This window comes from Suillus fuscotomentosus (assembly GCF_016647785.1).
Source record: "Suillus fuscotomentosus strain FC203 chromosome Unknown F5891scaffold_35, whole genome shotgun sequence".
NCBI lineage: Eukaryota > Fungi > Basidiomycota > Agaricomycetes > Boletales > Suillaceae > Suillus > Suillus fuscotomentosus.
The window spans coordinates 480,773-495,788 of record NW_024539547.1 but is presented as its reverse complement, the minus strand read 5'-3'; the positions used below and the strand labels follow the sequence as shown (position 1 = coordinate 495,788).

General features: G+C 47.5%; 1 protein-coding gene across 1 annotated transcript; it reads right to left on the bottom strand.

Moving 5' to 3' along the window:
- Positions 1-965: 965 nt before the first annotated feature.
- F5891DRAFT_1190258 (uncharacterized protein) lies at positions 966-4,366 on the bottom strand (the record flags this gene model as incomplete). Its single annotated transcript, XM_041367266.1, has 9 exons — positions 966-2,066; positions 2,109-2,285; positions 2,340-2,436; positions 2,493-2,668; positions 2,723-2,852; positions 2,901-3,129; positions 3,180-3,381; positions 3,429-3,952; positions 4,006-4,366. The coding sequence occupies 9 exons, from the start codon at positions 4,364-4,366 to the stop codon at positions 966-968; spliced, it is 2,997 nt and encodes a 998-aa protein (XP_041224640.1).
- Positions 4,367-15,016: the final 10,650 nt, after the last annotated feature.

Sequence of the window (15,016 nt, the reverse complement as noted above, 5' to 3'; positions counted from 1 at the left end):
TGCACTCACTTCCCCTTTAGGGTCAAACGCACTTGTCTCCTCAAGTAACGTAGGCTAGGCAACGCACGACCTTCAACTATTATAGATACAGCTAGGAGCATTATTTGTTCCTCTCTGTATTGTTGTTTCTACAGCACTCACGATGAAAGCAGCCGAACTTAAATTTCCACAATGGTCGAAAGTGCACGAGGATGCTTTCGTCGCAATCAAGGAGCTAGTAGTAAGTCCAAAGTGTCTAACGACTATTGACCATGATAATCCAGGGGATAATAAAATATTCCTTACATGCAATGCTTCAGACTACGCCACCGGCGCTATGCTCTCGTGGGGACGTACTCGCGAATCAGCGCATCCACATCAGGAAATCACGAGTTTCCCTTTTCGACCTAATGTCACTTTAATACAACTTTTTTCACTTATTCTTCAGACGCGACAAGTGGGTGACACAAAATTAAGTTGAAGGACTAAAATAAGTAAAATAAGAGATTAAGACAGGTGACTCGGAAATAAGTGTCTAAGTGGCTAGTATCGAAAAATCTAATGATGGTCGCGATGTACCCAATAATAAGCAGCCTATGGGACACCAATCAACAAACTGAATCGTACGCCTCATCTTGATGACAAGGAGAGCACAAGCACAGGCCATGTATTTGCCCTCCCTGGGATCACACTCGACCATCTGGCCACCCATTTCAAAGCACGAGAAGGTCAACAGAGTTCTGCTCATGGTGTGCCTTCTCCGCTGAAATGATGGGCACAAAAATGGCAAGAGGGAAATGAATGCGCAGGAAAGGAACAAGGTTGGTCTGGAACTCGTTCAAGTCAACATTCAACAAGGGTGTAAGCATGCTGACTTACTAGAGTACCCATAATACTGTCTGCGGTACTGAAACATAGTCCGGCAGAAGGGAAAGCGGGCTTTGGTGGCAAAGGATAGCGAAGGATAGTGATGGCCATATGAAGGCCTACGAGGCAATTTCAAAGGCATGGTGATCTGCAAATTTGTTAACGTAGAAAAGTTTGAATATGTCGAGGACATGATAGAATTTGATTGATGGTGAGAGTGGGGTTGTACCAAATACTGGAATTAAGTGAGCTGCGTGAAAGATAGTGTCAATGTGAATGACTGCGAAGTGTGGGGTGTTTTGTGCTGCAAAAGCTGGCTTAACCATCCACATGCTGGTGTCGGGATCAGGAACATTGCCAACCCGATTGAACCAGCGGACCACTGCACATGGAATCTGTCTGCCATGCTGTCGAAGAGAAAAGAATGCCATGATGCGGGCAACATCCATGCCCTGCATCCCGTGAGTGTCTGAGTCGGTGATCACAAACATGCAATCATTGCGTGCGTACTCGTTTCTCCATAATGGACATGCACGAATATGTTCGTGCTTCATGCCACCAATTCCACTAAGGTCGCTGGGTGCATGGAATGTCGATGATGCAGAGTTGAATATGGAAATTTGACCTTGATAGTGTGGGAACTCTAGGAGAGGGACCTCAGTGGGGTTGCGAGTATCTTTGGGATTGGACTGTTCAAAGAGGAACCATCGAACAAGGTCAGCCAGGTTGGGAATATCAAGCTCGGTGCTAAGCTCTGGAATGCTTTGCGCGTGTTTTGTACCTTCTATGTACTTATTCTCAGTAATTGAAATGAAACCTGATGGGGTGCGCTTACAGGGTGTCTTAGTGAGTTCAACATGTGCAAGGACTGAGGTAGGGTCATCAATGACATCAAAGTCTTCATTCACATCTTCTCCAGGGGCTGATGAGACGGGTAGCTCATGTTGGCCTGCATCATGATGTTCTCTGGGGGCTTGTGTGTTCAACGCAGCGAGAACAGAAGTTAGACATGTGCCGTTAAGCATCCCACGCGCATGAAAATCTTGGCGTGATGCAGTCAATTTGTCCAGACGTTGGTTGGTTACAAGCATCTGGCCTAGTGCTTTGTAGCGACTGGACCGCCTCCATGGTTCCTTCACAGCTTTGATGTGCTTACTTTCTGTGATAGATGAACAAAGTCCGTTCAGTGCACCGAAAAGACGAATGAGGGCGTTGTAATGCTTTATCGAATGTTGTCAAGGGAGTGAGAAGGTCTGAATCACATCGGAGGTCCTGAAAATCTCACGATACCGATGGAATCGAGCAACCACATTGTTGATTTCTTTGAGAGATGTCTCCGTGATGATGTTACGGCAGACGAGGTAGCAAAACTCGAGGAGTGCATGGAATGCACGGACAATGTCCGTTGGTACATAGCCTTTGATTGCTGGCAGATATACCTAAATGACATTAGCTGAAAAAAACTGAATTGAATGAGATGAAAGATAAAATACCTTCATAAGAGCTTTTAAGTCATCTCCGGTCCACTGTTTGAAGTTGCATCCTTGAGGAAATCTGCGCAATCCTGAAAATGCAGGCACTGCTGCGATTCTGTTCAGAATACTAGTAAGCCTGATTATTCATACTCAACATCATGTTTGACGTACCTTCTATCAATGTCATCAAGTATGACATCAGCTCGTGCTTGGCCATATGTAATCACAAGGTATTTTTCAACCCAGGCGACCAAGTGATCTTTGAAGGCCCCCTTTATTATTTGATGGAGGAGATCCGGCGCAATGAGTTCATTTATGTCAGCTCGAGGGAAATCATTGGTGAATGGCTATATCATGATGAATAGGTTAATTTTGAGTAAAAGAGATGCGCTGAGACTTACCACAAGTTGAGCGATGATTCCATACTCATCCCAAAGCATCTCATGGTCGCACTCTTCAATTAGCGTGTCAGTGTGAACTCTCGAGTGCAGGAGATTATCATCGTCGAGAGTTTTGCTATTTGAAGTACATCTACAATAGAATTAGAATCAATACAATAAAGAGGCCGCAAGTACTTACTTTGCACACCATGATTGGACTATGCATGCAAGTAAAACTTGTTCCTCATAGTCTGCAATATATGGGCCAAGTCCATAGATTACACGGCGATAATGGCCATCACCGAAGCGCACAACTTCAGGCTTCGTCATCATGGGCTTCAAGGTCTGTAGTATGAAGGAAAGTGATGAATGAAATAGTTGGTGATGGAATTTGCGGAAAATCGCAGTTTTAGCGTGTTGTTTCGTTGCTACAAATATTGTAAGGTTAATGAAGATATGTGATTGAAAAGGAACTTACTCTTTGGCATTGCTAAAAATCCGATTACTGCAACTGCACCACAGTGAGCACGACGCACATTATTGCGAACATTTCCTATGGATGCATACAGCAGGTAATAGTCATTTTGCCCAGTGGCAACTGACACTGTGGTTTTATCGCTGCCGAGGATTACAGGCACAAACATTGAGCCGTGAGTGTCTGGATCCTCAGCAATTTGATCCTGTGTGTAAATTTTAATTAAGCGAACATTGAAAGGAAGAGGCTTACTGCTTGATTCCAAGCCCAGTCGCCTGACATAAAGTCCTGCCATTGACGCTCATCCGTTTCTGTTGCAAACTCACAGTAAGGTCGCAAATCAACTTCTGTGGCATAGTCAGGATTGGCGAGCATATTCTGAACAACTTGATGAGGATCGCGAAACCACACATCGTAGCTCTCAGTCATCCAGGGTGCAGGGTCTCCATCTGGAATGTCTCCAGTGTATTTGACCGAGAACGACTGCCATTTAACATCACCTAAAGGTGTGCTGTCAATGGTTTTGTAGACATCACGATGGTCTTTGAATGGTACCTGTGATAGGTAAGCGCCAGCTTGGATTAGCGATGCAGCCCACAGGTCAAGAAGGTGGTCAATTTGTGCTGCGGGTGTCTGATTTTTGGTGAAAATATAGTCGGCAAGCTCAAATTCCAACCGATCACAGTAGGGAGTCCAATCGTCAGAGCATTTTTCTGAAAGTGGCAAAGGCAGGACTCCTGGCGGAAGAAAATTCCCTTCAGGATCACATGGACGACCTTTGAAGATTAAGTATATTAGATAGAAAATGCAAAAATTAAAGAAAATGTACCGGTTAAACTAGGATGGTAGTTTCTATATAAACGGTCACCGGTGCCAACAAATTCTGCAGGTGTGGGTGATTGTACAGAACGAGGGATCTCAGAACGGTCCTCTTCACAGGCACCATCAGATTGTATGGGATCGATGTCTCCATTAAAAATAGGTGAAGGAGAACGATTGGACTGGGACGGATCATCTGGATGTGGCCAAGTGAATTGAGATGGTTCTGCATGTAAGGGTGCTGCACTAAACAATGGATGGGCTGCGTTCGTATGCTGTGTGTATCCGGATTTGTTCTTGAACCAACGGTTGCATCCTGGTTTGGTGCAGGGAATGCGAAGGGTGCTGAAATCTCGTCTAGAGTGCGGCATGGCAAGATGGCAACTAAAAAATAGCAGTAAGTTTTCAGTACACAAATTAGTACCACACAATCAACGAATGTGTCAAGGATAATGAAAAGAGCTTAAATTATGTGCAAGTACGACAGCGTTGTTTGTCTAAGTTTAGAGTCTAGACTCGGAAAGGTTCGTGAGGCACTTACTAAAGTGTTGAATTTTCTCGTTGATCCCATTGTGCTCCTCACATCCGACCATCTTGCAATTGCTGCTTTCCTGCCTGCTATGGTTTCTACTCGTCCTAAAAATGCGACTCAGCGCCCTGGTGAAATTGTGAAACAAGCTACAAGAAAACGACGCACAGCAAAAGAAATTGTGGTGGACACTCAGCGGACCAGAGAAGCACAGGAAGCACGGCAATTAGCCGCCAAAAACGGCATCAATCGTGTTGCAGAAGTGGAGGCATTGATGGAGATAGAGCAGGCAGGAGTAATCACAAAGGTGACGCCTGTAAAGCCTCGTCCAAGGCCGGTCATACAGAAGCCATGTGTCACCAAAGATGACCCTTCAAAGAGCCACGACGCGTTAGGAACTGAGACCAGTCTTCAAGCTAAAGGTGGCCATACCTTAAAAGGCGTTGCTGATGATAATACAGGCACAGATGGCGATTGCGAGCTGCCAGTGGAGTCTGAGACCAAGCTGAAGAGGAAGAAGAAAGAGAATATTTTGTTATGCGAAGCTGTCAGTGCTGCGAGGTTAAAGAAGCAGAATGAGAACTCGCATCGGCCTGATGATCTGATCAAGGCTGACTGGCCTGGGAGATCTGTTGATGGCAAGGCACATGGCCCTGACAAGAAAGGAAAACACGTCAATACCGAGTCAGTGGCATTCTGTCTCACACCATCATGTTAATACTTACCGAGTCAACGCTCTACTTTTTGGACTTGACTTCAAAATTCAGAAGCAAGAAATTCAGCCTGTCAGGAATGGTCAACAATTGGCTTGATAATGTCGAACCTAATTCAAAGGGGAAATCCTCAAACTCCGCCTCCGTTACTAGGACTGGAACGAGCATTCCTGGCTCAACGACAGATTCAAGACTTACCAGAATAACTTCAGCAATGACTTTCTCACAGGCAACGGAACCCCCACCTACACCATCCAAAACTAAACCTAAGGTCACATGCTCTGATGATGATGGCGACTCTGGTGACGATGACGAGGGCGATTCCGAAGAGCGCACTGTCATTGTCACAGAAAAAGGAAAAGGAAAGGCTGCAATGAAGGTAAGTGCGGTGTAGAAACAACAATACTGCCAGGAACAAAGATAGCTCCTAGCTGTATCTATAAATGTTGTAGGTCATGCGTTGCCTAGTCTGCGATACTTGAGATGGCAAGTGCGTTCGACCCTATAGGGGAAGCGAGTGCAGCGAAGATCTACAGGTACGCGCTGAAGCGAAGCGCAGGTGCACGCAAGGCGCGGGAACACGCGCGTGTATTAGCGCGAAGCGCGGGAAAGCGCGCGTGCGTATGCAGAAACAACAGAGAGGTTAGACTTAAGTGATGATATGATACTAGATAAGAGAAGAGAGATGCGAGGTGTAAACAGATAGAGTTCTACTATGTTCTGCTAAGTAGTAAGTAAGTAGTAATAAGTAAATGGGAGGTAAAGTAAGGTCAGTAATAGTATGTACTGCTGGCGCTTATATAGTGCGCCTAAGCGCGGTCATGCGGAGCCGAAGCACTACCGAGTAGGTATGTAAAAATATATATGAGTGAGAAACTATGATAAAAATAAAGGTGGAACTATGCTAATAAAGGAAATGGAAATATACGTACTAGGGAGCTTGGTGGACAGTGGATGGATGCATCTGAATGGCTGGCGCTATAGGGTGCGCAAGCGTGGGAACGCGCGCGCGCGCATACATCATGAAGCGTGGGAATGGTGCGCGCATGGCGCGCGTTGCGCGGGAAAGCTGCGCCTCATATAGAGATAGCTGCGGGTAGCGCACAGAGTGACACTACAAGTTCATGCTATGTACTTCCTAGTGTAAAGTTGTCATATCAGACCATGAGACACACGAGTCTCTACAGCGGTGATTATAGGCGATAATCTAACTTACCATCTATTTCAGACTGTTATTGAAATTGAGAGCGGTACAGATACAGAATTTCACACAGCTCCTATTGTGGTTGGAAATGCCACCAGCATGAAGGTATGTTCAACCAGCTTGTGCTCATCAAGACCTGTACTTACCATACATTTTAGCCGATTATCCCGAGTCCCCAGGAATCTGACGCTGACAACAGCGATGTTTTGAGCCTGACATCCGAGTCAAGCAATATTCCTTTCACCGACTTGCCCTACGAAAAGCAGGTAGAGATTGTTAGCTTCGCCTTAGAACAAGCCCCACATACCGGCAAGAGGAAACTTGAGGAAGTCGTGTGTGAGTTGGGACTTGATGACTCAATTGATTATGAGGATGAAGACGATGCAATGGAGTTTGGAGATAGCCTTATGGAACTCGGGGACGACACTATGGATATCGACAGTGAGATCGAAGATGCTTCTTCCACTGCCAAGAAGAGTTTGAAAGGAACTAACAGCGTAGGTCGCACCACTGCAACAGTAAGTCATTCGTTTTCAGCAACATCTATTCTAACAGTGCAACAGACAAGTGTGATGGCTGTCGAGAAACCGTTGGTCCTGCAGCCGGCCAAGAAGGCTAGGTCAGAGCCAGCTACCCAAACTTTGACGACAACGACAAAGGTACCACGCCCGGCCAAGAGGGTCAAGTCAGAGCCCACTTCCAAAACCTCAATGAAACCTGCCATTCCCGCTGTGCCAGAGTCAATGCTCGCAGACATGGCAATCAGACCAGCGGCAGGCAATGGCCAGTGGCGAAACACAGACCTCCCACCTATGCTAACAGAGAACAGTTTGTGGCATAGACAATTTGTTCCAACTATTCTCCTTTGGGCAGGTAGCCAGTCGAGCTTTTGGACGATCGAGGCTGCCGATTTGCTGTGTGCGGTGCAGGCTACATTCAACACAATGTATCCTGGAGTAAAGTACAATATTCAACCTAGGGGCCCTATCATGGGTGTGGTGACCGTTATCCTCATATCTTTATTCACAGTCTTGATCGTAAATTTAAAGATCACTCAGCAGTTATGTACTTGGCGCAGCAACTTTGGTTCCACCGCTATTGCACTTGTTGCTAATTTTTTAGCATCCTTGAGGGAAAGTGAGGACGATGAAGACGAAGCTGATGACGATGAAGAGGACACTGACAGGAAAGAGAAGCTCATGATGGAGATGGCAGCCTCCCTCCTCAAAGACTATGCCTTTCTGTTCGCGGACCCCGATACCTGCAAGGCCTCCAACATTTACCACTCTGTCTTCATGTTGCAAATGATTGCAATGACCCATCTTAACACAGTTGCAGGCTTCATTGACGTACCAGAACTCGACACACACGCTCTGTCTTCGACAAAGATGGAAGGTGTGATTGCTGCTTGCGCTGTTGCTGTAAGTCTCATCTGTAAATTCAAATAATAGCTAATGATTACTATTTTATTGGCAGCTTGAACGTGCTTTGAAGTTAGTTGCAGAAAAGGAGAAGAAGAGCACAGATCTCAAAACACCCCTCAAGATCAACAAATCTACCGGTGTAGAGACTCGTGCATCTCATAGTGTGATATGGCGCTTTACACTAGGGAGTATACAGCACCAACTCACAGCATCACTCTGTGTACCATCCACAGTGATTCCTATATGACGCGCAGCTTTCCCGCGCAACGCGCGCCATGCGCGCACCATTCCCGCGCGCGCGTTCCCGCGCTTGCGCGCCCTATAGCGCCAGCCATCCAGATGCATCCATCCACTGTCCACCAAGCTCCCTAGTGCGTATATTTCCATTTCCTTTATTAGCATAGTTCCACCTTTATTTTTATCATAGTTTCTCACTCATATATATTTTTACATACCTACTCGGTAGCGCTTCGGCTCCGCATGAGCGCACTTAGGCGCGCTATATAAGCACCAGCAGTACATACTATTATTTACCTTACTTTTCACCCAACTTTACCTAGTACTTACTACTTAGAAAGTCGCAGTAGAAATCTATTCATTAGCACAACACATCTCACATCCTTTATCTTGCTTATATCTTCACATAAGTTTAGTCTCTCTTATTTCCGCTTACACGCGCGCGCTTTCCCGCGCCTTCGTACCTTGCGCGCACCTGCGCTTTCTCGCGCTTCGCTGAAGCGCGTACCTCTAGATCTCTGCTGCACCTGCTTCCCCTTTAGGGTCGAATGCACTTGCCATCTCAAGTATCGCAGACTAGGCAACGCACGACCTACAACTTTTTAGATACAGTCAGGAGCATTTCTTTGTTCCTCTCTGTATTGTTGTTTCTACAACTGGAGCCCACCGCGAGGGGAGCAGTCAGCAAGATCTAGTTTTGCGCATCTTAACACATACAGGTCAATCTCTTTGCATTTTCACAAGCTAACCAGTTTCTAGTCACGCATTCTCGCGCCTTGCGCGCGCGCTTTCCCACCCCTGTGCGCCTTGCGAGCGCACCTTTGCACTTAGCGCAATTCGCACATATAAGGTCAATCTCCTTGCAAATTCAGAAGCTAACCATTGTATAGTCACGCACTCTCGCGCCTTGCGCGCACACAATAGTTCCCACGCCTCTGCGCCTCACGCGTGCGCCTGCGCCTTTTCACGCCTCAATGCCTTATAGAATGCCCATCCGCGGCACCGCAAATGCGCCCAAGTTCAACAGCACTACAGACAACCTCGCTGAATTCATTGACACATATGAGCAGCTCGCTGATGAAGCAGGACTCCAAGGACTTGACCGCATCAAAGGTATTATCTGCTACCTTGCACGCAATGATCGAGAACTATGGGGAGGCATGCCAGAAGCGGCAGTAGATGATTACAGCACCTTTTTAGATGAGGTGAAGGTAATGTATCCTGGATGGGATGGTAAAAGACGCTACGCGCTCGCGGACTTGCGCGCCATCGCGCGCGAATACGCTAACAAACCAATGCCTTCTTGCACAGAACTAAGCAGTTACCTGCGTGCATTCAGGAAGATTATGCAGCCACTCATGGACGAAGACCGTATTGGAAAGGCCGAACGCGACCGCTTATTCATGGAAGGAATCCCTAGCGATGCTCAGGCGCAAATCCGCTTGCGCCTTATGATCAAGTTCCCTGACCACCACCCATACGACCCATTCCCATTCATGGACGTCTTCGCAGCTGCGCAGTTCCTATTACCTGCGCGCGCTTTTCCCGCGCCAAGCGCGCCAGTTAGCGCGCCCATAGTAGCACCAATTGCCACCTTAGTCACAGCAACTGCGCCAGTGCAAGCTAAAGTGGCTAAGTGCAAAGATCGCCATCACGCGAACCATGCAACCCAGGATACGACCATTAGCGCTAATGCGACAGCTGGACTCTTCTACCGCGCACCCTCAGAAGTTGTACTTGACAGAAGGCCACCAGTTCCTATTCACGCGCCTCGCGCGCGCGCCCTTCCCGCGCCTTCGCGCGATTCACGCGCACCTCAACCATTAACTGCGCCAGCACACAAAGCCATACCAGAACGCACCACTTTAGATCACGAACTCGAGCGCGCACTCGCGAAGTGCAACCAGAAGCGCACTGTAGGCGCCTCTTCACCATCATCCTCAGCAGCACCATCTCCTTCACAATCCGCATCATCACCATCACCATCAATCACGTCAGAAGTCAGGGATGACTCTAAACATCTATTGCACACTAACACGCCATCACTCGAATCGCGCGCGCCTATTGCTATCGCATCGCGCACGCCTACCGCTATCGCATTGCGCGCGCCTACCGCTATCGAATCACCAGTAGTCAGGGATGACTCTAATCATCTATTGCACACTAATGCACCGCTAGAAACATGCTCGCCCCTCACTATCGCAACACTTAAGGAAGAAATCTCGCCAATCATGCCATCACCATCACCGCTACCACCGCTTGCAACATCAGAGGTCAGGGATGACCCTAAACATCCATTGCACCTTGGCGCGCCTATAGAGGAGCCTTCTGCCGCATCAGAGGCTCAAGTCGCACCTTGCATCAACCAGAGTTTGTCTCTGGAAATTCCAGATGTCACTCGCGATCACGCGCACATCGCACTTTTTGCTTCCAGTGACTATCGCATGCCAGTAAAGCATCCGTGCATCACGCCATCTAACCACCAAGCAGAGCATGTCTCAGGCGACCCTGGCGCGACTCAGGCGCACCATATTGCGCCTGAGGACGCGCAATGCGCGCGCCTAGAGGCGCGGTATATTTTTCCTCATCTTGTTTCGCGTTTTTTGTCCTTTTCATGTTTGAAGCTCTTAAGGAGCTATATGACCATTCCAAACACTTTAATTTCATCTTTGCACTACCCATTGTTCATGCGCCATGATTACGCGCATCGCGCAATATGCGCGCGCGTTCCCGCGCCTCGTGCATTCATAAATTTAGCAGAGTCTTCGCACTATCGCGTTTCAATCACTTCTCCCCTTTTAAATCTCATTTCTATCATTCAACACAAAGTATATTCCAATCAGTCATCCAGGCGCGACTTAGGCGCGCGCCTGACACATACATATGCGCCTAACCCCCCTACCATCACCTTTAACTTCGCACTTCGCACATTTATTCGCATTCTTCGCACTTTTGCTTACCATGTCAATTTCATTCCTGCGTGCCTTGATGCGCACTATTCTCCTTCACCTATGCGCCTATTGCGCCTTAATATACCACCCTTACAGCCCATTGGCGCAACATTTGCGCCTAATACTTCACTATATACATTTCTCGCTAACACATTTACAGAGAAGTGGCCGTTCCTCGCGTGTTCGGCCAATATAATCAAATTCGCGCGAAATTGCACCAAGGCGCGCACATCGCGCGCATCCTATCAGCTTGTAGGGCGCCCCTACACCCCTTGCAGCGCCTTCCATTGGCGCGCCTTCAACCTGCAGCGTGTTGTGCAGGAATTCATTCTGCCAGTCACAAGCCCACCCAAGCGCGCCAGCCTCACACATTCCAACCCTACCTTGGGTAACGCGTTAGCTCGCAAGAGACGCGAAGTGCGCTATTACGCGCACTCGCATGCGCTCAAGGAGGAGGATCGCGCGCCTCAGCCGCGCATCAAAGATCAATGTATACCATCACTGTTTCATAGGATATCATTCGTTTTACCCTGGGTTTCGTCCAGCGCTCTTTCATTCTCATTTTTTCTCATTATAACACCGTCCAAAAGACTAATAACACACTGATATATATGCATATAGGAAGCACCTAGAAGAACATAGAAGAAAAACAACAAAACAACCTTAGATTGTGCCCGCCTAGCTCAATAGTATATTTTCTCTTCGCACGCATGACGCAGCACCATGCCCTTTTTACCTTAGAATGCGCGCATAGGCGCGCAATATTCCCGCGCCTCGCTCATAGGAAGGTGTAGATGTCGACAGCCGCACGAAGAAGACAAGTCGGATAGGACATCCGCAAAGTTTACCATTTTTTCCTTCGCATTTTCACATATAGTTTTACTCACACTGTTCAAACCTTACCACCTAATATTTAGCGCGCCTAGCAGGACTTGGTCTGGACATGGATTGGATCGCTCTTGGACCACGCCACTTCGTATCATACGCACAATACAAAACACGCGACACTCATGCGCTTTCTCGTGCCTTGTGCGCGCGCGCTTTCCCGCGCTTCACGCTGTACATGCGCGTCTCACTCACGCTTCGCGCACCACATCCATATCACCCTTGCATCATCACCTCACACCCATGGAACACTATTCACACCAGAAGTCACCCTCACAATCCACCATGCTACGCTTCATTCCTGCGCCTTCAGTGCATATGCACGCGCACATTCTCGCGCCTCGCGCGCGCCATGCGCGCAACTTCCCACGCCTTCGCACCTTACGTGCACCTGCGCCTTCCCGCGCTTTGCACCTCGCGCAATAATTCCTGCACTCGCGCATTCATCGCCCAACAACCCAAGCATTGTACATGCATCGCACTCGCATACTATCACGCAAAATCCTCACCACGCGCGCGCTGAGTGGGGACACTCAGAATTCAAAGTCCCTGGGAGATGTAGAGACTCATGCCTCTCATGGCATGATATGGCAGTTCCCACCAAGGAGTACATAGCACGAACTTGTAGTGTCACTCCGTGTGCTACCCGCAGCTATCCCTATACGAGGCGCAACTTTCCCGCGCCATGCGCGCACCATTCCCACGCTTCGCGATGTATACGCGCGTGCGCGTTCCCGCGCTTGCGCGCCCTATGGCGCCAGCCATCCAGAAGCATCCATCCACTGTCCACCAAACCCTCTAGTGCGTATATGTCCATTTCTTTTATTAGCATATCATTCCACCTCTATTTTTATAATGGACCCTTACTTATATATATCTTTACATACCTACTCGGTAGCGCTTCGGCTCCGCATGACCGCGCTTAGGCGCGCTATATAAGCGCTGACACACAAGTTTTCCACTTACTTTTCACCTTAACCTACTTTTCCTACTTTTCACTTACTAGTTACTACCCACTTACTACTTAGCAGAATATAGTAGAAAGCTATTCCTTTACATTTTGCACTCTTATATCTCTTATCTTGCTTTATATCACTACTTAAGCTTAGTTTCTCATTTCCGCATACGCGCGCGCACTTTCCCGCGCTTCGCGCTAATACGCGCGCGCGTTCCCGCGCCTTTGTACCTTGCGCGCTCCTGCGCTTTCTCGCGCTTCGCTTAAGCGCACACTTCTAGATCCTTGCTGCACTCACTTCCCCTATAGGGTCGAACGCACTTGCTTCTCAAGTAACGCAGACTAGGCAGCGCGCGACCTTACAACTTTTACAGATACAGTCAGGAGCTTCTTTTGTTCCTCATTGTATTGTTGTTTCTACACCGGCAAGGAAAGCAACACTCCACTGGCCTTTTCCGAGTTAAACTGGGGACAATTCACGACAGACTACTACTCCTCCATTGTCAAGCGTGGCCTGAAATACACGACAGACACGATCGCAATGGCCCATCAATTTGTCAAGGATTCAGGCTCGGAAGCTAGCATGAAAGGTTCTCTTGCTGACGACACTGTCGCATCTTCCAGGGGTGAGCGCGCACTGCTCTGTGAGTGTTTTTTTGTCTCTGTTCAGCGCCTCATTGACATATTTCACCAGAATATCTCTTACTATACTATGATGTATCTTCACAGAATCTCAATCATTTCCACTCTCTACTACTATGCCGCACTGCTTACACTGAACTACTTCTAATGGACTGATTCATGTAAATGTCCCCATTACAGGCTTTATTTCTCCTTTCTCCTTTTTCCTTACTTTTTCTTTCCTTTTCACACATTTTATCATCCACTTATTCTACTTTTTTTGACAATATCTGTTAAGACCATGCACAAAGGGTAGGACTGATTCTGAGGGGCTTGGCTTCAGCTCGTGCACTGTGCCCCTTACCCGAGTATGTGCCCTTAATTTCAGATTGGTGTCTGAGGAAAGTCTGAAGACGTCCGAAGGACATCCGAAGGTGCGGGAAACTTCGGAAGGACTTTCCGGACGGGTGCAAGTAACTTCCGGATGAGTGCAGGAAAGTTCTGGAGGAACTTCCGGAAATTACAATGAGGTTTCGTCCTGATACGGATATGTATAATGACTACTCGGGACTTGTCCGGAGTAGAAGTAAACAGAGGAAAGGCTGCAAGGACAAAGTCTGAAGCAGAATAGGTCCGGAGGACCGCGGGGAAGATCCGGATGAACTTCCAGAAACTACAGAGGATCGGATGAGTGGATGAGCAGAGTATCAGATAAGCAGAGCTCCGGCCTAGGGAGAAACTCCCTAGGCCTGAGATGGATAACAACTAAGTTGGAAGACTAGAACTGATATGAGGACTTAGAGTGAAGACTAGTGCGAGGACTAATATGATATTCAGACTGAGGTACTACAAGACATATACACGAGTTTATATACTAAGAGAAATAATGGAAGGATCAATAAGCAGAGTCCGAGGCTATGTATGAAGCATATGCAAAGGTTAACAAATGCGAGTCGGAAATGAACATAGGTTAATGGATCAGTAAGCATACCGGTAATAGATATAACCGAGGTACCAGTAACAAGGAATACCAGATAGGTTGTGTTAACATTATATGCACAGGAAATGAATTACAAAGCTTATCTTATATTGGATAGGAAACAGATCTATACATCGGATCGGACCGGATTGGATATGGTCCGGACGAGATGCGTGGATATATAGGATGTGGCATTAGGGCAACGGGACAAGGATGGATGATGCAGGCTAGCTGCGAAGGATAAGGGATCTGGATGTGGATGTGCGGAGGTGCAGGGATCCGGATGGATAGAGGACTGCAGACATGGATAGGATATCCGAAGGTCCGGATGAGGCGTGGGAATATTATCGGATGTAGGTCCGGAATACGGGATATGACAATATCACACTTTTAAAATAAGCATTTTAAGCAGGCTCATGAAAATAAGTTGGAAAAGGACACGAAAAGCTCAGAATGAGTACAGGGATCTACTTAAATAAGTTGGCGGGGCTGGGTTGGAAAAAAGGGCTATAAGTGGTCAAAA